This window comes from Ochotona curzoniae, unplaced genomic scaffold (assembly GCF_017591425.1).
Source record: "Ochotona curzoniae isolate NIBS_2020 unplaced genomic scaffold, NIBS_Ocur_1.0 contig_3520, whole genome shotgun sequence".
Classification (NCBI taxonomy): Eukaryota; Metazoa; Chordata; class Mammalia; order Lagomorpha; family Ochotonidae; genus Ochotona; species Ochotona curzoniae.
The window spans coordinates 20,103,164-20,129,597 of NW_024465894.1; the positions used below are offsets into that span (position 1 = coordinate 20,103,164).

Sequence of the window (26,434 nt, forward strand, 5' to 3'; positions counted from 1 at the left end):
CTTGATTCCCTCTTGAGACTTTGAACTTGAGGCTATGAGGAATGGTTGGTGGTTCTTTGTTGTCTTTTAAAGGACTATATTTTGCTTAATCCACCAGGCAATTTCTGTTGCTTAAATCTAAGGATCGTATGTGAAATGCCAGGTAAAAGTCATCTTGTTATAAGACATGCACTAATAATCAGATTAGAAAAAAGAATTTGTAAAAGGAAAGAAATGTATATCCTTGAGTCATGTTCTCTGCCAATTATTATATTCCCCAATAATTTCTCTCTTTTTTTCTATTATCAAGTAGAGCAAACCACATGAGGAGTTCTTCATTTTGAATGGAGATTTTGCCAACATTCTATAAACTATATTCACTCTTGGAAAATCCAACACCCTGTTTTAGAAGGGATAAGTAGAACTAATCTTATATAACTTCCTCTCTTCTGTGAATCAAATTTAAGTTTGATTTATTACATAGGCAGTTCCTATGATTCTTGATATTTCGATTAGCTTTCTTTATTAAAAATTATTTTTATTATTTTCCATAATTTCCCTTTCTCTCCTCTCCCTTCCTCCTCACTTTCCCCTCCCACCATTTTCCCCCATATTATTACAGCAGTATTACTCTTTAGTAACACAAGTTTAACATTCTGCCATTTATGTGCCCCATGGCACTGTAGATATAGACGAAGGTAGAAAATCTGCTGACCTATTGTCAAAGTGGTTTAATGGTTTCATTGGGAGTCCTCGTATTTGAGAGTAGTGATGCTTCTTGCACAGAATCTTCGCTTCCTGGTATGCTAGTCTCCATAATATAATTCATCTATGAGAATATATGCATAAACAGGTTCTCTATACAGCTAATACTTTGTACTTTGCATGAATGTTGCCTCATATCAAAGAGAGAACATATGATATTTGCCATTTTGGGATACACTGGCTTACTTCACTGAGTTTTAGCTTTTCCATTAGCTTTCAAAGACATGGTATGTTAACATTCTGAAGTGGTCATGGTATTTACTTTTGGGTATATGGTTTCCTAATGTTATGTATCCTTGAATTGATGCTGAAAGGTTAATTTTATTTTGATTATTAAAATGTGTATTATATATCTATACACACATTTATAATATATAATACATATTTTAATATATAATAATATAATACAATGTAATATATAATATAATATTTAATATATATATCCAAAATAGATGATATTGCGGTTGAAATGCACAGCTGTGAAAACATCTGCTTGAGTGAATTTAGCAAAATTACTGGGTTCCTTTCTCCCTAAGGCATTACTTTGTTATCAGACTTATCAACATGGCCAGGACATTTTCAAAAACTTTTTCCAAGTCTGTCTTTGCAATAAAATTCCCATATAAGATGATTTATAGTCAAGTTTAAAGTTAAGTGTTAAATCTCCCTGCTTGACAGATATTTGGAAAGAAAATAAACTAATGGGAATATTTTTGGAGGAGAAAATGACATATATTTTTAGTATACTTTGCTATTTATCAACTGAAAAACAGGCACTAGGATTTTATGTTATAAGCACTGGGTTCTGTTTTGATTTTTAAGAAGGTTGGCAGCCTTTCTCCAAAGGATTTGAGTAGGGCATAGATTCTCAGGGCCATGACATGCATACTAAACAGATATTAGTTCAAACTTTCAGGGAAAATGTTGATTGAAAGGAAAATTTTGCATTTATTATACTGAAGACTTTTTCCTTTGTTTTATGGGGAGCAATCAGGCAGAGTCTGTGTCACGGGATTTGTCAGGGGTGGCCTTTGGTGGCAATCATGGTCTCCAAATGAGGAGCTAAAGCTGGTTTGATGTCTTCAAAGACTTTAATCGTGTGAACAGACACCATGAGTTTAAATGATAAGGAAAAGTTATAGCCACAAATAGAAATTTCCCACATATTCAGATTAACATAACACCCATGACAACTGGATTAACATGTAGGCACAAGATATTTTTGTCAGTTTGCAACAGTAAATCCTCCCAAATGGAAGAATTTGATGCACATTACATCAGGAAATGAAGCACAACTATTTTCAGGTTATTTGGAAAGTAGAGTACTAGCCAACCTGAGCATTCAGAAGGATTGTAGTTGAAAGACAAACAAACCATTTTGTGAACGGATCAGAGGACAGCTCTGGATGGAGTTAGTGGCTCATGATTTCTGCTTGGGTCTGGCCATGCCCTGACTGTTGCACACATTTGGAAAGTAAACCACCAAATGCAAGCGATTTCTCTGTTTTTCCTTCTCATTATGCCTTTCAAATAAAGCCAGAAACCTTTACATGAGAAGACAGGCAGGGGGAAGGTAATGTGACCCACAGGCAGTTAATCTGCTGCTTGGGCTGCCTACCCACACCCCAGGTCAGGATGTGTGGGATGGTGTCTCACCTCCACCTCTATCTCCTGACTCAGCTCCTGCCAAGGTATTGTGAAGGCTTAAGCATCCGAGTGCCCGCAGCCCACATAGGAGACTTAAATAGCTCTTGGCTTTGGCCTGGCCCAGGCCTGGCTGTTGCAGGCATTTGCAGAGGGAACCAGTAAACAGAAGATCTTTTTCCTCTCTCTCACTGACTCTCAATGATTGGTTTTCAATAAATAAAAATGAATGAACAAAAACAAAAAGTACTACTTTTCTTAAAACAAAAGTAGACAGAAAGCATGAGCTGTATTTTATAAAAAGTTCAAGAAAAAAAAGGTTGAATTTTAAAATGTGGGTTGCAATAATTTCCTTAAACTGAAGCATCATCCTAAAAAAGATACCCAATTATGTTGAATGAGATATTTATGGATTAGTTAATTTATTGTATGAATACCGATTGAGTGCTCACCCTTGCCTTGTCACAAGTAGAAGCGTGGGAAAATATCCTGCAGAATTATTTGGTGATTATAAGAGTTAAACCATAGTAGGTGTTCAATAACCCTTTACTGGTATGAACAAAACAAACAAAATTATATTCAACTCCTGACAACCTAGTAGTTCTTTGAATTTGCCTCCACTTTAAATGTGCATATATTTAGCATTTCCTATAATTTCCTGTTAAACAACCACATAGGTTTTCTCCACTATCTGGCAACACTCATCGTATTCCAGGGCTGCTATAATAAATGACCACAAACTGGTGGCTTAAAGCAACAGATGTCTTTTCTCACAGTTCTGGAATCCATAAGCCTGCAGCCTAGCTGCTGGCAGGAATAGCATCCCTGTGCGAGGCTCCAGCAGAAAATGTTTTCTTTCTCTCTCCCTGTTTCTGGAGTCCGTTGGCTTGTGGTAACATAAATGAAATCTTTACTTCCCTCTCTTTTAAAGAGTATTTATTTGAAAGAGTTAGAGAGGAAAAGGAAGGAGAGAGAGAGAATCTTTTACCCACTGGCTTACTCCCCAGAGGTCCAAGAGCCAGAAACTCTATCTAAATCTCTCACATGGGTGGCAAGAGTCAAAGTACTTGGGTCATCTTCCATTGCTTTCACAGGTGCATTAGCAGGTGGAGCAGCCAAGACTTGAACCATTTACATGGGATGATGGTAGCTTAATCCACTATGCCATAACAAGCCCCACACTTCCAATCTCTACCTCTCTCTTAACATGGCCTTCTCTTCTGCTATTTTTTCCTCTTCTTCTTTTTTTTTTTTTTTTTTTATTTAGTTTTTGAGAGAGGCAGAGACACAGAGGAAGCCCTTCTATCTGGTTAACTTCTCCGATGGCTACAATGGTTAGGGCTGGGCCAGCACCTGTAACAGAGACTCCCTAAATGCCTTGAGAACACGGTTCTTCCATTGTAGTGAGGTTTGTGGTCTTGACCCATGAGGTCATCCAGAGACCAAGGCTGTGGGCAGCCCTGGCATGTTCCTACGCACCGGGCCTTCCATGCTGGGCCTGTGGGGGTCATGCATGCTGCTGAATTATCAGTCGTTTGTTCCCTTTTATTTCTGAGTAGTATTTCTTTGCATCAACGCATCCCAATTCTATCTGCTATTTTGGCAACCCTAAAAACAGAGGGAGGATGCATCAACTACAGCGTTTATATTTCTCTTTCAAGTCTGGTTGAAACAGATAGGACTATTTTAGCCTATTACTTCACTTTATTTAGCAAACCTCTGCTGAGTGCCTTCAAGGTCAAAGATTGTGTTCTGGGATGGGTACGGGCTTCAGCTCATGTCACAGTTCCGTTGGAGGAGGCAAAGTTGTGTCGCCCTAATTAGAATGGAAATCACGTGATTCTCAACTTTTGTACATTTGGAGGAGCCAGACCTCTCCAAGGCAGCACCCCACCACCTTTCCAATCAGACGACTGGCCTTAAAAGTATCTGGGCCCGAGAATCAGCTCCCTCGGGTTCTATTTCTGGTTCTGCTACTGGATTCCAAGACGGCCTTGCACAACACACATAACGTGCATTTCCTAGCAAGCAAGGGACAAAACCCAGAGGAGCCTCTGAGAGACCGACAGACCACATGTGAGGCTGAGGGTCCCAAGAACCAAGGGGAGCCGGTGCACTTCTTACCTGGAGCCTAGGCACGGCTGTCTGTGGTCCCAAACCGTTCATTTTAGTGTGAATATGAAGCTCCAATTTTGGCAAGGTCAAGGAGCCGTGACTGAATTCAAAGGCTAAATCTAAAAATAATTTGGAATTTAAAAGTTCTTACTGACAGTCTTTTGTGTTTCACGTTGTTTTAGAGAGAAAGTGAACTCCAGGCTTCCTAGGTCTCTCAGGCCAGGTCTTCCAAGCACGCTAGGAGAGAGGTCACAGAGGCTGGCCCCCTTCAGAACTACATTTCCCAAGAGTGCATGCGACCCAGGCGGGGCGGGAGGATGCGCTCAGAGCGGGCCCCTTGCCGGAGGCACGCAGCCTGATTGGAAGATGATCTTGCAATGCATGCCGGGACTTGTAGTATCTCATGTGCCTGGGACAAGCGCCTTTGTGATTCGCGGCGCGGTCACGGTGTTCCCGGCGCGTCCCCGTGCGCGGTCCGGCCCCTGTCCGGCGAGGCCGGTCCGAGCCGAGCACGGGGCGGGGCCGTCGGTTCGGCGTCGCGACACCGCCTTCCTGCCCCGCCCCTCGCCGTGCCCGGCTCCTCCTTCCTGGAGCCGCGGCTGAGGCGGCGGAGAGGCGGCGGCGGGGTTGGCGGCCGCGCTGGGGGCGCTGAGTGGCCCTCGGGACACGCGCCCGCCCCGACCGTATGCGGTGACTCGTGCGGCGCAGGCGCCTCCTGCCCCGCCGGCGGGGCCCGGGCTCTCCGCGGCGGGATGTTCTCCCGAAGGAGCCACGGAGATGTCAAGAAGTCCACTCAGAAGGTGCTGGACCCCAAGAAGGACGTGCTGACCCGCCTGAAGCACCTGCGGGCGCTGCTGGGTGAGGCGCGCGTGCGCGCTCGCGGCGCGGGGCTCGGCGATCTGGGGCACCTGCCGCGGCCCCCGTGGGCGCGGGCGGGCTGAAGGTCGGGGCAGGGGTGCTGGGGGGATGGGTGGCGTCAGACCCTCTGTCCCGGTGCCCGGCTGGGACCCCCCGATGCATTGTTTCCCCGGAAGCCTCAGCCTGGCCCTGAGGAACTGCCCCCATGTCGTTCTCCCGGGTAAAATCTTCGGTTCAGGGTTTCCCTGGGCGCCTGTCCTCCGGGTCACCTCGAACCCGGGCACCAGGAGCCACTGTCCTCTGTCCAGCGAACGGCCCGAGTTGCAGGTGGTTGAGCTGTCATCGTCCCTTCTCGTGTCCACATTGTTAGTGTTTTGAGTCTGAGATCCCGAGGAGACCAAGACGCCGGGTGACTCCAGCCCGGCCTCAGTCAACTGTCAGCCCCCTTCACTGTGCGCCTTTTATTGAGATTGTCTTGTTGCTTTGGAGTCGAAGACCCTCCTCACTAGATTCCGAGTGGTTTTAGCGCAGACTGAGTGAAGTCCCTCTGCCCTCTTGGAAGTCTGATTTTTCATTTAGGGGTCTGCCTGCTTTGGACCCTTTGTGTGCTTGTGAAGGGGCTTGGCCAGAGGGAGGGGGGTGACCCTCCTGGGTCCTGGAGGCCACTCGTCCATCATCCCCGGGATGACAGGCTGGGTTGTTTGCTGCCTTCTGTTTATGGCCTGCTGGGTGGAGGGCCTGGAGTTGGTCCTTGGGGAAGCCCATGCCTGTGGGTGTGAAGGTCTCAACGCTTCCTGTCACCTGCTATATGGGATGTGGAGCTGGCTATGTTCTATTCTCTCCTCTCCTCTCCTCTCCTCTCCTCTCCTCTCCTCTCCTCTCCTCTCCTCTCTTCCCCTTCCCTCCCCTCCCCTCCTCTCCTCTTCTCGTTCCCTTTTTCTTCCTTCCTTTCTTTCTTCCTTCCTTCCTTCCTTCCTTCCTTCCTTCCTTCCTTTCTTTCTTTCTTTCTTTCTTTCTTCCTTTCTTTCTTTCTTTCTTTCTTTCTTTCTCCCCTACCCCCAAACTTCCTTAGCCGTCAATTTTGTTTAAGATGAAAACACTTTTCTGCCCGTACACAAACTTGTCTTTGATTATTTGGGAACCAAGGAAAGAACACTATTTTTTTCTGGAGGTCTTTTGGTCTTAAAGTGAACGCAGAAATCACCTTGTCTTCATGTGCCTGTTGTTGGTAAAAATGTGGCATAAAAGAAGTCACTTTATGTGGCACAATTTTAAAGAAAGATCTTATTCATGAGGTTAAAAACTACAAACTATTTCTGTTTATTCTTAGTGAACTACCTGTAAGAGAGGGGAAACACCCCCCCCCCCCCAAAATCCCAAGAACAACTCATCTCCTACTTTTCTCAAGTGGAATTATTCACAACCTCAGATTTCTTGGGGTTAAATTAGGTGCTGTGAGAGGGATTTGCCTTGAAGACTTTTTGAAAGTGAAGTGTGATGTTCTCGGTACTGAACTTTCTACTTCCTGTAGTAAAGTGCCAGGCACACACAGGTGGCTTTGTGCTGGTTCTGTGTCTGTAGTGACTGATTAACACCTATTGGAGGGACAGCTTTGATAAAGGAGAGTTGGCCAGTGTTTCGGAGGGCTTGGTTTTGGGATGTTCTCAGTGCTAGGATATGGAAACTTGTTCTAAATCGGCAGGACAAGGTTGATTACATTTTGTAAAAGCAGATCTTTGGGAGTTCTTAGTAACTTGTTAGCTTTCTGAGCAAGTAGATACTTTTCAAGTCTGTATAATTATGGTTTCACCCCAAGGTGAACTTTCTAAGAAACTTCCCTTTAACATTTTTTTTGGAACTCATTGTGACCTGTTTTGTTACATGGACTTTTTTTTTTTTTTTAAATGTTGGTTTCTATTGATGCGACTGTTAATAGAATGGATCCGTTTTCTATGTGTATCACCAGGATCTTTATCTATAGGGACTCAGTTTTTGTAAAATGTCTCAGGAATTTTGGTCATATTGTTTAATGTGAACTTTTGCTCACAACTTTCTTTTAGAGACTGAAGAATAATAGTACACTAATGTACTAGTTCTTCTTGCATCACATGCCCTATTTGATTGCTACTTGGGGAAAAAAATCTACTTAAAAGACAAAGCCTCTTGAACTGAAAGGTAGGAATTGAGCCAAGATTGAGGAAATGGAGAGTAATTACTGTTGTATTTTTATGCCTATTTATATGACACTCTGGATTTTCATGTATTTTATCATCGAGTGACAATGAAGATACTATTTTTTCTTTCTTTCTTTCTTTTTTTTTTTTTTATCTCATGAAGATGATACCCTTGACCTGTGTTTGCCATTGTGGCTGATGACTTGGGGTAGCTAGCCTGTCTGTGAACCTGTGTCTGTCTTTGGTCTGTGGCTGGGTGTGGTAATGCCTGCCTTGTAAAGGGCTGTTAGGAGTCTGATGTGTAAATGGTTTCATCTTGCAGGAGACTTTTACCAGCTTCTTTTCCCAGTACGTTTTCCTGACAATATTTGATGGGCGGTTGCTCTTTTTCTTCTTTCTTATTTTTGATCACAGCAATGGCTTTGTCCTCTTTTCATACCAGGTGAGACATATTCATGATAACTGGCTGAAAATCGCACCCACTGTGGGTAGCAGAGTATTTCTTTGTGTGAGGGTAGCAACTCCAATTCCAACTTGCTTAGACACTTTGGGCTGGCTCTATATTGTATACTGTAATCTGTGGAGGGAGAAACTGAGGCAGAGGGCGTCTGTACAAGGTGCTGGGTCATCTACTACATGGGTTACCTGTGTTGTGTTAATTGCAGGAGGAATAAGGTGCTCTTAGGGTCTGGACTTTGATTTTCCCCTACACCACTGGGGAAGTAAATGAAAAAACAAAAGAATACTCAGAAGCCCCACACCCACCCTGTGTATTACCATATTGTTCCAGCAAATTCCATGTCTAATTAAAAGTTGAATGAATCCCAAATTAGAATATGCAGATAGCATCGATAGGGCAAGAAGGAGATAAAGCAATAGTCAACATATGGCATAATATGTAACTAGATGATCATTTATTTGATAGGCTGTCATAGGATCTTAAAGGGTAAAACAGATTGCTAAGAATGACACAAACATGGAGGGCATTGAAGAAATTTTTACTCATGCTAGGCCTTGAAGAATGGTTGTTACGCTAGCTCTGCCTTATGGAAATACCATGTGAACCACAGGGGGAATGAAAAATCTTCTAGTAACCACATTGAAAAAAGCAAAAAGAAAGGTGAAATTAATTTTATTTAACCAAACGTAATATGTATTTTATCAATAGTTAAAATGAAATATTGATTTTTATACTAAGACTTTGAAATCCAGTGTATACTGTACATTTATGGTATCTTGGTGTTGCGTTTTGGAGGCTCAGAAATCATATGTGGCTAGCAGGCAAGTAGAAGGGAGGGCAGTTCTAACTAAGAGAAGGTGAAAGAATTGCTAGGGGAAATCCATGTGGCAATGATGGTATAGGAAACGGGAAAACCAGCTGGGCTCTGGCCTGTGTCCTTGGGGCCTGCTGGGAGCGAGTGTGAACCCTATGGATCCTGCTCTGTGCATGTGAAGGGACCAGGCGTGCAAGAGGAAGACGGAGGTGGAAGGGAGCCGTGTCCTGGTGGGTGGAAGTGAAGGGGAGCTGGTGGCCAGATGGCAAAGGTCTTGGTTTGCTGAGTTGGTGGCTCACGTGCTACCGTGAAGGTGAGAGGGCTTACCAGAATCAGTGCATTAGACTTGGGGACTACCTCTGGACCAGCAGGGTCAGGAAGCATGGAGGAGGGGCTAGAGGCCGGGGCGACCGCTTAGGCTGCTGGAACAGTAATGAAGCAGACAGGTGATGAAAGGTTAAAATGCAAGCCACTGTCCAGTGAGTGGAGGCCAAGGAGGAGCTGGGCGAGGAGGGACTGCTGATGCTCTAAGGGGAGTGACGGAAGCAAGGGTTGCAGAAGCTGAGCCAGGAGTGAGTAATCTCAAGATAGATTTGGGGCCGGAGGCCAGATCCCAGCGAACCGGAGGGTGTGGTTTGGACCACAGATTTGGAAACAGAGAGGAAGTGTAGTTCTTGCAGATGCTCCATGGACTGACAGAAAAATAAGACTTCTTAGTCTATTTCCTTTTGTGAATCAGCTCTTTCAAGTAGTGATAAGTTTGCTTACAGTTTTAAACCATATGTATGTATATATATGTATACACATAGATTCATTTATTAGAAAGGCAGAGTTAGAATTTTCTGTTTGCTGCCTTGCTGGTTCACTCCCTTTATGGTGTAATGGCTGGGCCATTGGAAGCCAGAGCCTGGAGCTCCTTTCAGGTGTTCCACATGAATGGCAGGGGCCTAAGTCATCTCCCACTACTTTTCCAGATGCAATAGCAGGGAACTGTATAGGAAATGGAACAACCAGGACCAGAACCAGTGCTCATATAGTATGCCTGCATTACATCACAGGTGGCAGCTTAACCTACTGTGCCACAACTCAACCTCCAGTCTTACCTTTTCAACTTATTTAATGTTAGCAATTTTTTCATGCTGTTTTTTTTTTTTTGGCTAAGGAAACTTGTTAGGACTATTAGTTATAATTTTGCTTAGTGTATTTTGGGTGGCTTAATTATTTTCCTGTTTCTTTTTCTTTTTCTTCTCTGTTTCTTCTCTTCTCTTTCAAGACAGTAATCCTGCTGTAAAGACCTTGGGAGCAGCTTTTTCTCTATTTTGCATTATTCCCTGAGAGTAGATCTCATTGAATTTGGATTGCTTAGTTAGAACATATTTATGGTTGGATCCACAATGGTTTCCTGATGTGTGGCTTCATTGGCCGAGCAAAGATTGAGACTGCCACTTTCACTGTAGTCTGATCAGCAGCAAACGCCTTTTGATTAATGGATGAGAGGTGTTTGGGATCATAGGCGTGTAATGGACTGGGACAGAAAAGTTGGGAAGGGGAGCTGGCTAGTGATGGGGAAAATTAGTTTAAACAGGTGAGATGCAGCTGGAGGTTCTGTGAGGATAGTGGCTGTGGGGTCTGAAGCTTCATGAGAAGCTGGGAAGCTGTGATGTGGTTGGTCGGTATCACTGTGACCTCGTTGATACCGATGATGAAGGTGATGGTCCTCCCATCGCCTAGGTGAGGCTCACTGCCTGGCTGTGAAGTGTGTCTGCTGCTTGTCAGATCCCAACAGTATTCATCCACTGGAACGAATGTTAGCATGATTTCATGTGTCTCACCTAACTTGCCTCTGTGATGTGCGCTGCCCTCTTCCTGGTTTGTTTCCTATATCCAAGTGGTGTTTGCCACATTTGGCTTAATCATGGCAGAAAGTGAAAATTCCTCTCTATGCTCATGGCAAGACCGTGGATTAGAAAGCTAACTGTGTGGGCATTAATTCCACCTGAGTGTTCTGCAAACAGAACAGATCTGGGAGGTGTGATTGCATGCTCTTTAAGCAATCTTGTCTCTCTCCATTGACTTGGTTTGAAACCATAATTCTGATCTTGCTAACTTTTTTTTTACCACCAACTAATATTTGATACTCATAACCTCTGGAATGTAAAATGAACTTTGGACACACAAGTGTAACACAAATATGCCGTCCCAGCTTTGAGGGCCCGTGGTAGTCTGGAGTTCTGACGTGGAGCAGGTAAACGTAGGATGGATGTCTCAGCAGTGCTGTTGGAGGGAGGTAACTGGAAAGGGTTGGCTTGTATCTTTTATTGGGAGAAGGGATATAATTGATAAGTCGAATATTCCAATGTAAACGTTTTAAGCTTGGATTTTCATTTTGTCTGTAAGTACTTTATTTGGGGACAAAGACTTTTTGCCGAGTATTTTAGAATACTGATTTTTGGTCTCCCAGCTGAGTGTCATAGATGAAACTGAAGAGAATTGTTTACTTAGGAAAAAATAAATTGAAGCTGATGCAATGGCTCAATTGACTAGTCTTCCACCTCCAAGTGCAGCTCCTATATGGGCACCGGTTTGTGTCCTTGCTGGTCTACTTGTGAACATTTGGGAGAAGTGATGGAAGATCCTTCTCTCTGTCTCTCCTTCTTTATGTAAATCTGCCTTTCCAATAAAAATAAATAACTCTTTAAAAAAGGAAAAAGAAATAAGTTAAAGTGTTGGTCTGTGTGCTGGCTGCCCCACTCCCCAACCATCTCCCTGTATGTGACCTGGGAAAGAATAGAGTGGCCCAAGACCTTAGGCCCTGTATCCGTGTGGGAGACCTAGAAGCTCCTGCTCTTGGCTTCAGACTAGCTCAGCCTGCAGCCATTGTGGCCATTTGGGGAGCGAACCAGCAGATGGAAAATCCTACTGTGTCTTTCCTTCTTTCTGTAAATCTGCCTTTCAAATAAAAATAAATAAATCTTTAAAAAAGAGAAAAAAGCAAGTGAACTTTTAGCATAATACATTGATCCAATTTGGTTAGAAAATTATTTCTAAAAGAATATGTTGCTCTATGATAAAATTAAGAATAATTGATCCATATAGTAAGCAGCTGTGTTGTCCTTGTACCTTTAAAAAATTCCATCTGCAGATTTGCTTCTCAAGAGTGTGTATGTGTGGGTAAGTAAGTGTATGTGTGTGCGCACACACATGTGCACCCATGCTGTAGGTGGGGCTGTTTTCAGGGATTGATAAGGCACAAACTCAGGAGTTAGGGTTGGGTAGGAGAATCAGGTGTGAACTATGAGTTTGACCACAGAGGGTTTTCATCTGCAAAGTGGAGTGGTCTGGGTCGGGAGCAGAGCCTCTTAAAGACATCTGCTGGTACTTCCCAAGGGAGGACAGGTGGGCGGGGTTATGGGTAACTGATGAGCACCTTTACCAGGTGAGAGAGCTGTGGTGGAGGGCGCTGTGGCGGGAGGGGCTTGTGTGTCGCCCCATGGGGCCGAGGATCCCGTGGCTTTCAGCCCCTGGTGGAGGTAGATGTGGGAGTCCAGCGAAGAGACGCAGAGGAGGAGCCAAGACCAAAGGTTTCTCTTGGTGTATGTGAGGGAATCCAGGAATCCCAGCCCCCCCCTGAGATTTGAAACCTGACTGCTGGCATTGGTGGGGAGTTCGAGAGTCCCAGTCCTGCCCTGAGGTTTGAAACCTGGCTGCTGGCAGAGACGGAGCTCCATCCTTTCAGCTTGCAAGCTCCGAGCATGCAGCCTAGGTCCTGGCCTTGTTTCTCACCATGCAAGGTGCGCGTACACTTAGAGAGAAGTGAAGAGGTGGAGAGGCTGTCAGAGCTGGGGCCCTACTAAGGAGTCGGCCCCTGAACTGGTCAGGTGTAGGACAGCCTGTTTTTGCTCAGCTAGCTGAGCTGCATTTCTCTTGTCTTGCAGCTATTAAGGAGTATTGATTAAAGTGCCAGGGAGAGTCCGAAACATGGACGTGTGCTTGTGTGTGAGGAGACATAACTTTCATCTTTTAAGCACTGAGAATATTTGACTTCACATAGGAGATGCAGCTGAGCAAGTTGAGAACAAAGTTGGAGAAATTGTAAAGGAGGATAATGATGCCTGGAAAAGTGTGGTGGTCTGTTGTGGGATCTAGAAGTGGGGGCAGGAGGTCAGGCTCTGTTAGAGGGACACCCGTTCCTCTGAGGCTACTGCAGGAAGCAGGAATGGGTGTCGCACCCCTGGGGCGCTCCTGTGAGGTGACTGTTGAGCTCTCCACAAGGTGGAAGGGTGAAGTCATCCGCTGAGCTGCTCTGGCTGGTGTCCTGACAGAACTTGCTGTGTCTGGCTCCCTCTTGTGTACTTTGTATCCTTCTGAAGGAAATACTGTCATCTGTAAGGCTTTTGTTATTGTTCTTTTTGGCAATCATTTAACTTACATGTATCTTCTTGGCTGGAAGAGACAGCAGGAGGCCACTTTAAATGGTGCAAGTGTCCTGTTCATTCAGTGACCATGTGACCAGTGTGAGCATCTCTTGCCATCCATGGTGAGCTGTCCCCGTGCTTCCCCTGGGGGTGGCAGCTTCCCCAGGGGTGATGCTGGGTGAAGGGCCCTGTTGAATTCCTCCACTGCATCTCTTGTGGGGTTTAGCCCTCTGTTGGTGTCTCAGATTCCTGTAGCACCTTATACTTACTTGTGTGACATGTGTCCTTACATTTCATTGAATTGAATTGTTACCTTATAGAATCAGTTGTGTTAATCATGAAGGACTTTGTTAACTATCTGACTGAATGTATTTCAAGTGATCTGTAATGCAAGTTATTTTCTCCTAGTGGTAGCTTCCTGGTTCTGTCAGTTCAGATAGCTTTTGTAGTTGAAGAGATCCAAAATTTACAAGCAAAACCCAGCAATTGAGAGCTTGAGCAAGTTACAAGACAAAGTTAGCAGAGATTGTTTTTTGAAAAGATTTGCCCTGTGGATTCTCAGTAGAACTTTATTTCTTAGTTTCTTCAACTTGGAAATTAGGCTTTGGCTATTGGTGAAAAGATCTTTCACAATTTTTTTTTAAGTAAATAGTTTGAGTCTGAAACCACACCTGGAAGGTGCTGAACGTTCTTTTAGAAGTGGCTGTAATCTTGAATAGTAAATATGTACTTTGATTTTCTATTGCAATTGTGGTTTAGCTTGAAAAAGTCTCTTTAGATGAAACCAAGTTTGTTTTTAAGTCACGGCACACACTGGGCCCTGTGCGTGCTTTCAAGAACATGTTAGGTGCTGTTGACACTGCGTGTGCCCAGCTGTGGGATCCCTGAGCACGCGCAGCTGCTGGTGCAGACAGTGTATTTGACAGCCCCAGCAGTTGCTCTCTGGATCTACCAATTTGGAGCCAGAGCTGTGCGAGGTTCCACTGGCAGCCCATTATTGAGTACGCTGGGAGGACTGACACTGCCTTTTCCTGTGAACCCCTCTGGAGGACAGCTTGGACCCAAGGACTGTGGTTGGCCTGGCCAAGACCAGCCCAGGGCCCTGTTGAAGTCTGGACCCTGCCTATTCAACCCTCCTTCCTGCCGTCTCCTTTCCTTCCCAGGTCTGGCTCTGCACTGCTGTCTCCAGCTCTGTCCGTTATCCTTCCCAGCTATTTCCCTGGCAATTGCTTACCTAACTCTGTCTTGTTGTCTACTTGGCAGAGAACCCAAACCAATGTATACCATCCCTTTCCCCAGAAGTGTTGTCCATCCTACTGTGTAAAATTCTCCCAAGACTTCCTTGGTCTCCTTTGCTTGGAATTCCCGGGCACTTGGTACCTCTGGCTTGCTGTTTGTGGCCTCTGGCTCTGTGTTGTACTCAGCAGAATCCATGTTCTGGCTGACCCTTTCCACTGAATAGTAAGTGTGGTGGGAACAGGGGCAGTGTCTCGGTCCCCTGCTAGACTGCTTGCTAATACACTTACTGTCTACTTCAGATTCAGCACTTTCTGTGTTACCTGAGCATTGGCTTAAATCCTTGACCCGCATTAGCTTATTTAATGCTCCTAAATGAGATAAGGAATGTCATATGACCATTTTACAGATAAAGAGAAGGTAGGGACCATGTTCATAGAGATAGAGCCAGGATTTGAACCTAAGAAAGGACTGTTTGTGTGGATATGAGGGAGCAGGGTGGGATTGGTTGTGCCTGGGGATGGGAGCAAGGGGCAATGGTAGTGTTCCAGACCTGTGGTGAGTGAGGCAGACAAGAACCCTAGTTCATTCCTGGAATAAGAATTACCGTAAAATTTTAACTTAACAAAAATCCAAACAAAGTCACCACTCACCCCCAAGGGCCTGATACAGCTTCTGAGAATAGGAACATTTTAACTAGAGTCCTGGGTGGGATTCCCAAGGTGCAGAGGAGCAAGGGGCCCCCCGGGGACCTGCGGGTCTCTGGGATGACTTTGCCTCTGTCCCGTGTGACCACCCTTGGGGTGCAGAGAGGGCACATCTCCCGATCTTGGGATGAGTGAGGACATTTTGGAGCCAGGCTTGATGGGCAAGAGCTTGTCCTGAAATGTGCTGGAAGGAAAGTAGTCCTTCTCTTCCTTGCCCTGTGCATGTCTTTCATACTGCAAATATTTGTATTTCTTTTCTCTCTTTCTGCTCCTAAAGTGAATGCATACACACAAAAGACACACAAAAAGCAAGTGAAAAAAATATTTGAACTTTTTTTCAGATAGTAGTAATCATTCCCCAATAGTTAAAAAATTTACATACTGAAAAATTTCAATAAATATTTAAAATAGATACATAGATAAGTCACAAATGGAGAAATATCAGGACCTGTAAAAATCTAAAAAAAATTATTTTCTTGGAATGCTCTAAATGTCACTTTATATTAATAATCTAAGATATATAAACAATGAAGATTAAGATGTATTTGCTTATTACGTTCGCAAAGCTAATATTATTTTTCCTGATAGTGTGCTGTGTGAGCTCTCTATTGCACTTTGATAGGACTATAATTTGGTACAATAATATCAGTGATCATACATATATATATAATTTGACCAGTTTCTTTTCCTAGAAAATTAAAATACACTCAACAGCTGTTCTCTAAGAACTATACTACAGCATTGTCTGTATATTTTTATTGAGATGTTTGCATAATATAAAATTAGCTATTTTGAAGTGAATAATTCAGGGGCGCTAGACAATGCTGTGCCATTTGACCAGGCACTCCTTTCCCTCCTCTGTAGTCCCTGCCCCTCAGCTGTGTGTATGTGTTTAACTGGATTGGGCTATTTTGACTTTTCTTAATTATTTTGCTCAACCAGAAGGTAGTGTGCATTGGGTGTGTTTGTATTTTTCCAGACTTTTGGTGGCAGGTGGTAGAGAAGCCCAGGTCAAAATAGCTACCTTTTAAGTCAGGCTAGGTTAGATGATATCCATTGTTGTTTAAGTTATTCCAGAAGTGTCTGCTGTTTGTAAATGAAGTCTTAACCTTCGTAGGACTTCCATTCTGTTAGGCTAGCTGGGCAAAAAGCAGATAGCCAACCATTATACAGTATCGTTTTTGGTGATGGTGGGTAAATGAAGCTTGGTAAGGGTGTGTGTGTTTGCCCGCTAGGTACTGAGGCCAGGGGATTGACTCTTTTCTAACATCTGTTGGTTTTCCTTCTCTTTCCTATCAGCTAGCATTGGGTCAAAGGCTTGACCATGCCAAGTCATTGGGGGACAGCGGAGGCTCTGTGAGAAGAGCCTGCTTGTAGGAAATGGGGGAGTGAAGGAGCTGGGGGAAAGCCAGCAGTCTCAGCAGGTTCATGTGTGATGGAGAATGCTTGTGGAGGCAAACTGTCAGTTAAGATACATGCTTGAATATACTTTTAGAGGAAAAGTTATATAGCTTGTGACTATAATGGATATAGCAAACAAAACTGTCCATGAAGCTAAACAATGAGATGGCTTCATTTCCTGCAAAGTGTAGTGTGCAGATTGGAATCTGACAAAGTTACAGAAGGATTAATGCAGAGTTATAATGTTCTTTTCTTTTTCATGGCTCAGGCTGCTGCTGCTTGGCCACAGAATGCATATGTATTAGCTTTTGGTCCTGAAGAGAAGTGAGGAATGGCCAATGAATTACCAACACTCTTTAGAACAGCAGTGACAACAAAGATCTGATTGGGACTGACACTTTGGTTGGTTGGATGGATGAATCAGAAGTGTGTTCTGTTATTATACATTGTCGATGATATATATGCAAACTGATTATCTCACATGCATGAGCTGTTTAATGCAAAAGAATAAAAACTTATCTGCCACATAAATATTTTGAATTGCATCAAGGCTATAACTGATACTCGGGTGCTGAATGAGTATGTAGAGGGAGAAAAGAGCAGGAGACTTGAGGGACAACAAAAAGGTTGATTAAGAAGACAGAAATGAAGTGGGAAAGAAGACAAGGTGGTGGTGCATTGAGTTCAAGGACCCAGAAGGGTTGAACAGTTGCTGGCATCAGGGTTCTAGAGGGGTGGCCAGGAAAGATAGGTAGTAAGGAGAGTGGATTGCTTTGAGAATGAGGCATGAGAGGTGTGGAAGGATAACTAGTTATTGGGGTTAGGATCTTGCCTTGGGTGTGGGTGGTGGATGCGCGATGACTTCATTAGCGATGAGGAAGTCAGGCATCATCTGTGTAACTGTTGACATGTCCAAGAATGACAACAGGGTAAAGAGGGCTGCGGAAGAAGTGTGCCTGGCCCTGGGATCCTCAGGAGAGGGCCTCCAGCGAAGGGAAGGAGGACCTCCCATTGTTTTGGTGAAGTGTGTCCTGGACTGTCTTGCTTATTACGTGGTCAGTTACCCTTGGGATAATATTATGAGGAATTCTTGTTAAATATGCCCAAGGCTGCTTACGCCTAAAAGAGGATGCAATTGAAAGCAAGGTACTTGAGAGAATTTTTCTGAACTCCCATAATTCCGTGATACTTTAAAAAGTGTACTTGCAGAATCAACTTTGGTCTTTGATTCTTAACCCATGAATTCCCCAATTTTCAATTCTGCAGATATTTCAGCAGCATAAAATTTGTTATTTTTATTGCTCAATTTATGTCTTTTTAGGGGCTGTATATATGATGACCAGACATGATAATTTTAAAAATTGTAGAAATTCTTTTATCAAAAATGATATGACTGAAATGGAAATGAGATGGAGTGTGGGGAAGGATGAAGTTTGGGATGGATTTTCTTTCTGATTTGATTTTAATGCAGGAAGCCCAGGAAGGAATTTGCCCATGGTGTTGGGGTTTGTAGGATAGAACTTGGGTCTGGGGTTGTTGACTGAGGTTCAAATCTTGGGGAGTTCTGACCTGTAATTAGTACATGTTCAAGAGATGTGAGCTCATGGACTGTGGGTGATTTGAGTGAATTTTCAGTTCCTTTTGACCTTTTTTGTGACTGCCATGGTCAGGGTCTCTTTGTGAACTCTGGTTTTGACTGCTTTAATTGACCAACAAAGGGAATTGTGGACCCTGGGACACTGATTTGTTTGAAAGTGCGGTATTGGCAATACATGCTAGTGTAATAGTTATGCCTTAAATTTTAGGCATTGCAAGAATAAAAAGATGTCTGCATAAATTAGCATGATAGTAATTTATTGCTGTTTTGTAGAAAAGTAAAAGCTAACATATATTTTACCTAATGTAAATCCACTTTAAAACATATTTACAAGCATAATAGCTTTATGCTAAGTAGGATGTTTCATATTTCAGATAGTTTTCTTGCATATCATGATATAGGCTTTTATGTAATAGGTAGTAGATAAATAATAGATAATTTAGGGAAGTGAATAACCTTGGTAGTTTCAAGAATGAGGAAACTTTTATGATATTGGGAACATTGCTATTTACTAGAAATTATAGTGATAGATTGAATTTTCATTGCTTGTGTCCCAGTTTTATTAACTTACCATCTATATCTCGGTTAGTAGCCCAAAATCCTTCTTGTGGTTTGGAAGAATCTTTTTTTTTTTGTCTATTTTTCTCTATAGTGTTAGGCTAATTGATTTTTTATTTAAAATAATTGCTTGCTGTGATCTTTAGCAATGCTCTCTTCATTTACTGCAAGAGGTTCAGTTATCAAGCCTGTTCATGTATCTACATTCTGCTGATTGATAGGTTTATTCCATGTGCAGCTGTTCAGTGTCTGCCTTGGGTGAATGGAGACACCCAGCACTGTCTGCCCACAGTCTGGCGGGGAAGATTGGGATACAGCAGCAGGAGGCATAGCTGAGACCCCTGGGCTTGGGGGAACCTAAAGAGAGTGGCAGGGGTTAGGGTGGGGAGCCAGCTGAGGGGTTGCATAGGGCTTAGCTAAAGGGGCCAGAGAGAGACTGTGCGTCCTGCCCACCCCTTCCCATCGCATCCTTTTTTTTTTTTTCAAAGATTTATTTATTTTTATTGGAAAGGTGGATATGCAGAGGAGGAGGAGAAAGAGAGAGGAAGATCTTCCTTCCGATGGTTCACTCCCCAAGTGAGCGCAATGGCTGGGGCTAAGCCAATCTGAAGCCAGGAGCTCCCACACGGGTGCAGGTCTCCCACATGGGTGCAGGGTCCCAAGGATTTGGGCCATCCTCAACTGCTGTCCCCGGCCACAAGCAGGGAGCTGGATGGGAAGCAGGGCCGCCAGGGTTAGAACCGAAAACCATATGGGATCCCAGGGCGCGCAAGGCGAGGACTTTAACCACTGTGCCCGTGCCGGGCCCCATCGCATCCTTTTATCCCAGGCATATCTTACCACAACTTGACCAGGCCTCACATCTCAGGCCATGATGGTATCTGGTGTGTTAAGTTTACGTGAGTACATGAGTGTTTCCTTCCACACGATTTTGTGTCTGTATGTGACAGGTCTTTTTCAGAGGTGACATTTCCTTTTGCAGTAACCATGATGGTAAAGGTGTTAACTGGCTGTTGAGTCACAGTCATCTGCTGTGCACTTCCTGTGTTAGGATCTGGGTAGGTGCTGAGTCTGGAAAGACTTATGTAGAGTTGCTTCTTCCAGGAAGACTCTGCTCCTTTATCTGCAGTTACCACTGTATTGGCAACGTTGGGTAGGTCTTGAAAATACCACTGTCCCTGTCTTCCTTCCCTGTGACTCTCAAGGGTCACTTTGGACACAGAGGTTGTATCTGAGGGCAGCCTTGGCTACTGGAATCTTTTGCAAACTGCCTTTGCTTCTGCAGTGGAGGCACCAGTGTGTTCTACTTGGGGTTGCCTCTTGATGGGCTTGCTGGTCCTTCCTTGCAGCTTGTGGAGTGGTTGTGTGTTGTTCCCCCAGTAATGGTGATAAACCCAGAACTTGAACCTGCAGCAACAAGCATTTCCTTCCTCCCCCTGCAAAGCTGAGTCTCTGTTGGCCAGGGCAGTTCTGCTTTGGACTGTTGGGTTTGGTTCCAGCCCTGTTCCAGGCATTGCCTCACTTCCCTGATTCAGCAAATGTCGGGTTTTCCTAGCCATCCCTGTGGAGGTTTCTAAAGACTGAAAGATCAAAGCAAGGCAGAACATCAGCCCAGATTTGTGTGGAGGGGTGCGTTCCAGAGATGTGGATGGAGAAGACAAAGGATTTACGGCATTTTCTAACTGCTGCAAGTGGAAGGGCAGGGTGTGGGACAGTTGTTAAAATGTGAAAGTAAAATGTGTAAGTAAGCAATGGTGCATTTCATCCTTGTCTACACTTACTAGGTTAAGTTTGACAGTTCATTCCACCTTATTGTTTTGCTTGTTCTTAGCCAGTCTTTCTGAATGACCATTGTAAGTTGTCAAGTTTGCCTCACTTATTCCCTTATCACTTTCCCCTATCACCAGGCTATAACCTTGATCCTCTGGCCTCTGTTACCATTATCCAAGGAGTATGGGTGACAGGTGTGCCTGATACAGCGGGGCTGGGATGGCTCTTGGCTCTGGGGCAGGAGTGGATGGATGGCTGTGCGGCTGTCTTATGACTTTCCTAATTAATTAAACAGCAGGAGAGAGCTATCAGTAAGAATTCTGTGTGAGAGTGAACAGATGATTCCATTGGTTACATGTCTATATGTTTCCTTTCCTTTCCCCTTTCCTCTTTCCTTTTTTCTTTCCTTTTCTTTCCTTTCCTTTTTTCTTTCTCTTTTTCTTATAGTGTGTTTACTGACATTGGGGATTATGTATTATTTAATAAAGGTTGGGTTCATAAAACATGCCAGTTTCTGAGTCATTGAATTTTATGGCCTCATAGGTACATGACTTTTGGGTTACTCCTACCTGGTAAAATGGTGTTTGTTAGGAGCTAGGTCTAATCATGTGCCATGGAGCAATGTTTTGGTCAGTGATGGATCATGTCTATAATACTGTATATGTCACTTAGCCTACATGGCAGTAGACTGCACTACCCAGGTTTGCGCAGGTACATCCTTTGATATTGCCTAACAACCAGTGCTTAGAACTTATCTCTGTTAAATGATGCTTGATGAATTATGAAACAACTAACACTTATTTAATACCAGCTGACACTCTTGTAAGCACTTCACATATGCTTATTATAATATCGCAGTATTCCCTTGGGAACCTTTGTCTGTTCCACTCATTGAGAGTCAGAATATATAAATAACTTGCCACAGGTTCTGCAGCTTCTGCATTTGAACATAGTCTGTCCTAAAGGATTTTTTAAAATATATATTTATTTTTACTGGAAAGACAGATTTTACAGAGAGAAGAGCCAGAGAGAAAGATCTCCCATCGCTGGTTCACTCCCCAAGTGGCCCTGATGGCTGGAGTTGAACCAGTCCAAAGCCAGGAGCAAGGAGCTTTTTCCCAAGGGTTTGCGCTATCCTCTATGGCTTTCCCAGGCCCCTAAAGACTTTTTTTTCTCAATTGTTGCTGTTGCCTTTCAGCTAAATGTGAAGGAATAATTGTCAACAAGAGATTTAGCTGGGCAAAGAGGTGGGAGAGGACGTTTTGGTGTGGAAGATAGAAGATTGTCAGGTCTGGCACTGTGGCTGAATAGGCTAATCCTCCATGTTCAAGCCCCAGCATCCCATATGGTGGCCAGTTTGTATTCTGGCTGCTCCATTTCCCATCCAGCTCCCTGCTTGTGGCCTGAGAAAGCAGTAGAGGATGGTTCAAGTCCTTGGTACCCTGCACCCTTTTGGGAAACCGGAGGAAGCTCCTTGCTCCTGACTTTGGATTGGCAGTATTCGGGCCATTGTTGCCATTTTGGGAGTGAACCACTGGGTGGAAGATCTTTTCCTCTTTTTCTCCTTCTCTCTGTAAAAACCTGCCTTTCCAAATAAAAATGAAGAAATCTTTAAAAAATTGTCTTTGGGAAATACTAGGAAAATAATAGAAAGTTTTAATTGGTAGTGAAAAAGAATGAATAAAGAAGTCTTTAGAAATTCCAAGGTGATCCCTAGCTTTGCAAGGCTGTTGGCTGCTGTTTGCCTCCCAGTGGCTAACTGTGCCTTTTGCTGAGTTGGGTGTTTATAGAGTGACCGGCTGGTGTCTGTGCCCATTGCTTTCCAGCCTGGGCTCAGTCGTGAGCTTGTCTTACCTCCTGCACCCACTCTTCCTGGGGGCTGCTGGAGGGTGCCCGGAGCTGCTACTTCAGTGTCACTCCCTCTCCTCCTGTTTCTTACTGAAGCTTGGTCTCTAGCTTTGATTTATCCCTGTTTGCTTCTGTCTAGCCCTACTTTGCAATTGGAAGACCTGGGCAGGCCATCTGTGTTCCTGGCTGTGCAGTCTCTTTTCCTTGACTATACTTGCCTGTGTACTTGATGGGATAGTGGTATAATTCAGATAAGCTCCTGGACATGCCTTTCAAGGCATACAGTGTGGCATACGTGAATGGCAGTTTTACTGTTTCCCACGTCCCCATGGAACATGGCCCATTCCCTGCCTTCATGGAAGCACCAACCTTCACACGGCACACTTTCTGTTGATTTTTTTTTTTACCTTTGTGGGCTGGAAGGCCCTGGATCTTTCTCTTTGAATTTCCCAGAAGTTGGCATAGCATTTGCTGGCATGAGTTTGGTGGCTCAGTAAGTGTTAGAATGAAAGGGTCAGGAGTGTCTGTCAAAAGGATGTTTAGTTATAATTTTTTTTCCCTAGTAAAGCCTTCCTGACAGATGTTATACTCTTGCAGTTAGTCTTACAAAAAATCAGGCGTGTGATACCTTGTGTTCCTTCCTAGAGGATGCCAAATTCCAGTGCCTTTGGCTGCCCTCTTCAGGAGCTATGCTTACTCTATAAATACTTTTTCCATTGATCCTTTAAAAAAGATAAATCCAGGAATGATTCTAGATTTTGAATCAGTGATATAAAATATTTGATACTCTATTAAGCTAACAAATGGGATCTCAAAACATTCAAGGGCAGTGCTATGAAAAACCTTTATATGCATTTCAGACATTTTTGCACCAAAAGCATTTTTATCTTCTGTGTCATCTTTACATGAACTTTTTGAAGTACCTGGATATGTACTGAATTTTTTTTATTTACCAAGCCCTTAGAGCCAGGATGGAAACCTGAACAGAGAAGATTTTTGTTCTCATACACCTTGCATTCTTAATGGAATGCCAGGCAGTAAAGAAGTGAGTGAATGGAATGATTTCAACTCTCAAGTCTGGTGGAGGGCAGTTGATGGCAGAGGGCTGCAGCCCAGTGAGACACACTCCACAGGTGTAACTAGACTGGCTGTGTTACAGCTGTCAAGGTCCTGGCTTTACTGTGTATCCACTTGTCTTGTGACTGAGTAATTGAAGCTTAGCTGCAGCAGGTAGGCCTGTGGAGGAAGGCTTCTGGCCAGCTGGAGAAGGAGATGGCTGGCAGCCGGGCCTTTTGCATCACTGGAGAGCATCCCAGTGTACCTGTGGACTTCTCTAGTTGATGAGGCCCCTTTCTGTTTAGGTTATTGGTGTTTGAGTATCTCGGTGGGAACAAGGGAGAGAACATTCAGTCACCTTTCTTTACCCCCTTGCTGTGTCAGTGCAGCCACATCCTCCATGGGAGGGACCTGTCACTTCCTGGTTTCCTCTGTGTGCTGCAGGGCCTGCCAAGAGAGAAGGCCAAGACAGAAGAGGAAGGTGTAGACATTTGTTTGATTATGTAAAGTGGGATCCTGGATCTCAGGCTGGATGGAACCAGTTATCTGAAAGTCAGGGAGAAGGAAAGGCAGTCCTCCTGAGCCAGGCCAAGTCAGACACATTTTGAGGAAATTTGGAGAGTGGAAGGAAACCACAGTGACTAGATAGCAAGTTGGATGTGAAGTCTAGAGTGGAGTGCAGCCAAGGTGTCAAAGGCAGAGCATCACACAGGTCCTGGGCCATGCTGGAGTTTGAACTTAAGTCCTACTGCAGGCTGCAGGGGTCTTTGAGTAGAGCAGAAATCTCTCATTGGCATTATGAAGTTGTCATCTTGGCTGCACTGTAAAATGGGGAGAGTAATTGCCAAAAGCCCAGGCAGTGGGTGAGACCCTGGGGAGGATCCATGGTGTGGTATACCAGCTGGAATGGGGAGACCAAAGGCAGCCTAGGGCTGCACTACTGTGTCCTGTGCACTGATGTACCATGCAATACGCTGGACAGAGGCAGCAAAGCAGTGTAGTGGATGGTGGTGCTGTCGGCTGAGGCAAGGCAACCTAAGAAGAACAGGTTCTGAAAGTGAGGAAGTGCTGCCCTTTGGCCATGTTTTCTCTGAGATAGGCCTTTTGGACCCCTTAGAGCTTTTAGTTGAAATCTGGCCGCAGGCTATGTGGATCATGGAGTTACTGCTGACAGGAGACTGCAGCAGAGAGGTGAAGTTCTTCTGATAGACCCTAGGATTTGAGAGTTAGGTCATTCCTGTGTGCAGTATGATCTGATGATTTACACATTGTCTTTATTTTAGAATTGCCGATTGGAACTTTCTTTGATTTGGTTCATTCACGAAAGTATTGAGGGTTCCTTTAAAAGGTTCATGGACAATGCATATCTAGAAAAAAATTATGCGTTTTGAAGTATTCTTGTGTATCAAATAGAGATGACAGATTTCTCAGTCAGAATTAAATCAGAGAAAATCAGCATACCACTAGCAAGTAAGTCAAGTAGGATACGTTCTGTGGTAGGGGAGCATGTGGCACAAAGCATAGGATGTCCCCAGCCTGGGGACAGGTTGCGTAGGAGTCCTGGGTGAAGTGGGCTTCTGGCAGAGGGGACAGTTAGTGGTAGGTAGGCCAGTAGTTTGTATCAGAGTCAGAATGTACAAAACCTTTCTTTTAAACCTGCAGATTCTGCATAAGATGCTTAATAATTCCTCATCAAGACTGTCTGGCTCCTAAGTAGGATACTTCTCTTGTGGTTGTTAATACTGTTTCATTTCTACTGGTTTCACCAGGTAAATTCATTGATTAGTAGGAATTTCCACTGCCCTATGCTTAGTTTTATTCTGGTGGAGTGAATTGGCAGTCCATGACTGTGTATTATTTCAGTGAGCCAAGGAGACTTGTTCTAGGAAGCCCGTGTCTCATTCCTGGAGGAAAAGAACTCTTTAAATCCAACTGTATTATGCATAATTTTATACATTTTGACCACAGTAATAGGTATGTTAATATGTATGTATTGAGACCAAAAAACAACTGATGCCGTTTTTCTTACGAGTTGAATAGCAATGCATATTGTTTCTTGAGTAATTCTTGTAGAATGTTAAAGAAGATTACTAGTGCGTTTTCTCAGAACATGAACTCCTTAGAACTCTGTAATACAAACAACTTCTGTTGCTGAGGCAAATGTATAAAGGTGTGTTGACAGAGGATCATGACCGTGGTCAATGGAGTTGTGAGGTTTTAACTGGGTTGCTAGGGCCCTTTGGAAGAAATGGCTGTGTAGCTACTCAGTCCTAACAGGGATTTTCTCTGGCCCAAGTTCCCTGCACCACCTGCTCATCTACTCTGGTATACCAGGGACAATTCTAGGAGACATAGCAGGTCCCCTAACATCCAAACAAATGTGCGGACTGGTCACTTGGAGGTTGAAAGATGGCACCTGGGGGCCCACAGGGAGCAGGGCATGGGCATGTGGTTGGGGGGAGGCATGCGGGTCCACCTGAGCTGCTTTCTCTTGTCATGCCAGGGAATTTGGTTGGTGTGGTGGGCAGAGGGAGAAGTGTCATGTAGGACCTTCACTGGCAGAGTCCCAGGGAAACAAACCCGTTCCTCCTCACAGCCTGTATGAGGAGATGACTTCTCTAGGAACCCCTCCATCCCTATCCCTCTGTCCTAGCTGGTCTGGCATGCTCTGACCTTGAACTGGCCTTATAAGCTCCTGCACTGGTACAAGACCCAGGTATAATTCAGAATTATTTGAAATACAGAATTGACAAACAGGAATACTAGTTTTGCTTTATTAGTGAATAAAACTAGGTCTATCACCATTTATTTCTGAAAAAAAAAACTTTCAAATTTCTGATAATAGTGAGAATGTGTTGGTATAAATGGAAACTTTTTCTTTTCAGATAACGTGGATGCAAGCGACCTGAAGCAATTTTTTGAGACCAACTATTCTCAGATATATTTCATCTTCTATGAGAATTTTGTAACACTGGAAAATAGTTTGAAATTAAAAGGTAAGCATTTCTACAAATGTTTTAATATTCAGGAAATTCTA

The 26,434-nt window shown here is 43.9% G+C and overlaps 1 protein-coding gene across 4 annotated transcripts in view; it reads left to right on the plus strand.

The window, feature by feature from the left end:
* The first annotated feature begins 5,060 nt into the window (after positions 1–5,060).
* RALGAPA2 (Ral GTPase activating protein catalytic subunit alpha 2) overlaps positions 5,061–26,434 on the plus strand; it is a 267,919-nt gene continuing 246,545 nt past the window's right edge. For 3 of the 4 annotated variants that reach the window (XM_040981778.1, XM_040981777.1, XM_040981779.1), the window contains exons 1-2: positions 5,066–5,361; positions 26,283–26,393. In XM_040981778.1, coding sequence (XP_040837712.1) covers positions 5,256–5,361; positions 26,283–26,393 — 217 coding nt within the window. In that variant the 5' untranslated portion in view covers positions 5,066–5,255. Of the gene's footprint in view, positions 5,362–26,282; positions 26,394–26,434 lie in introns of all 4 variants that reach the window. The other variant, XM_040981780.1, reaches the window with a different exon arrangement.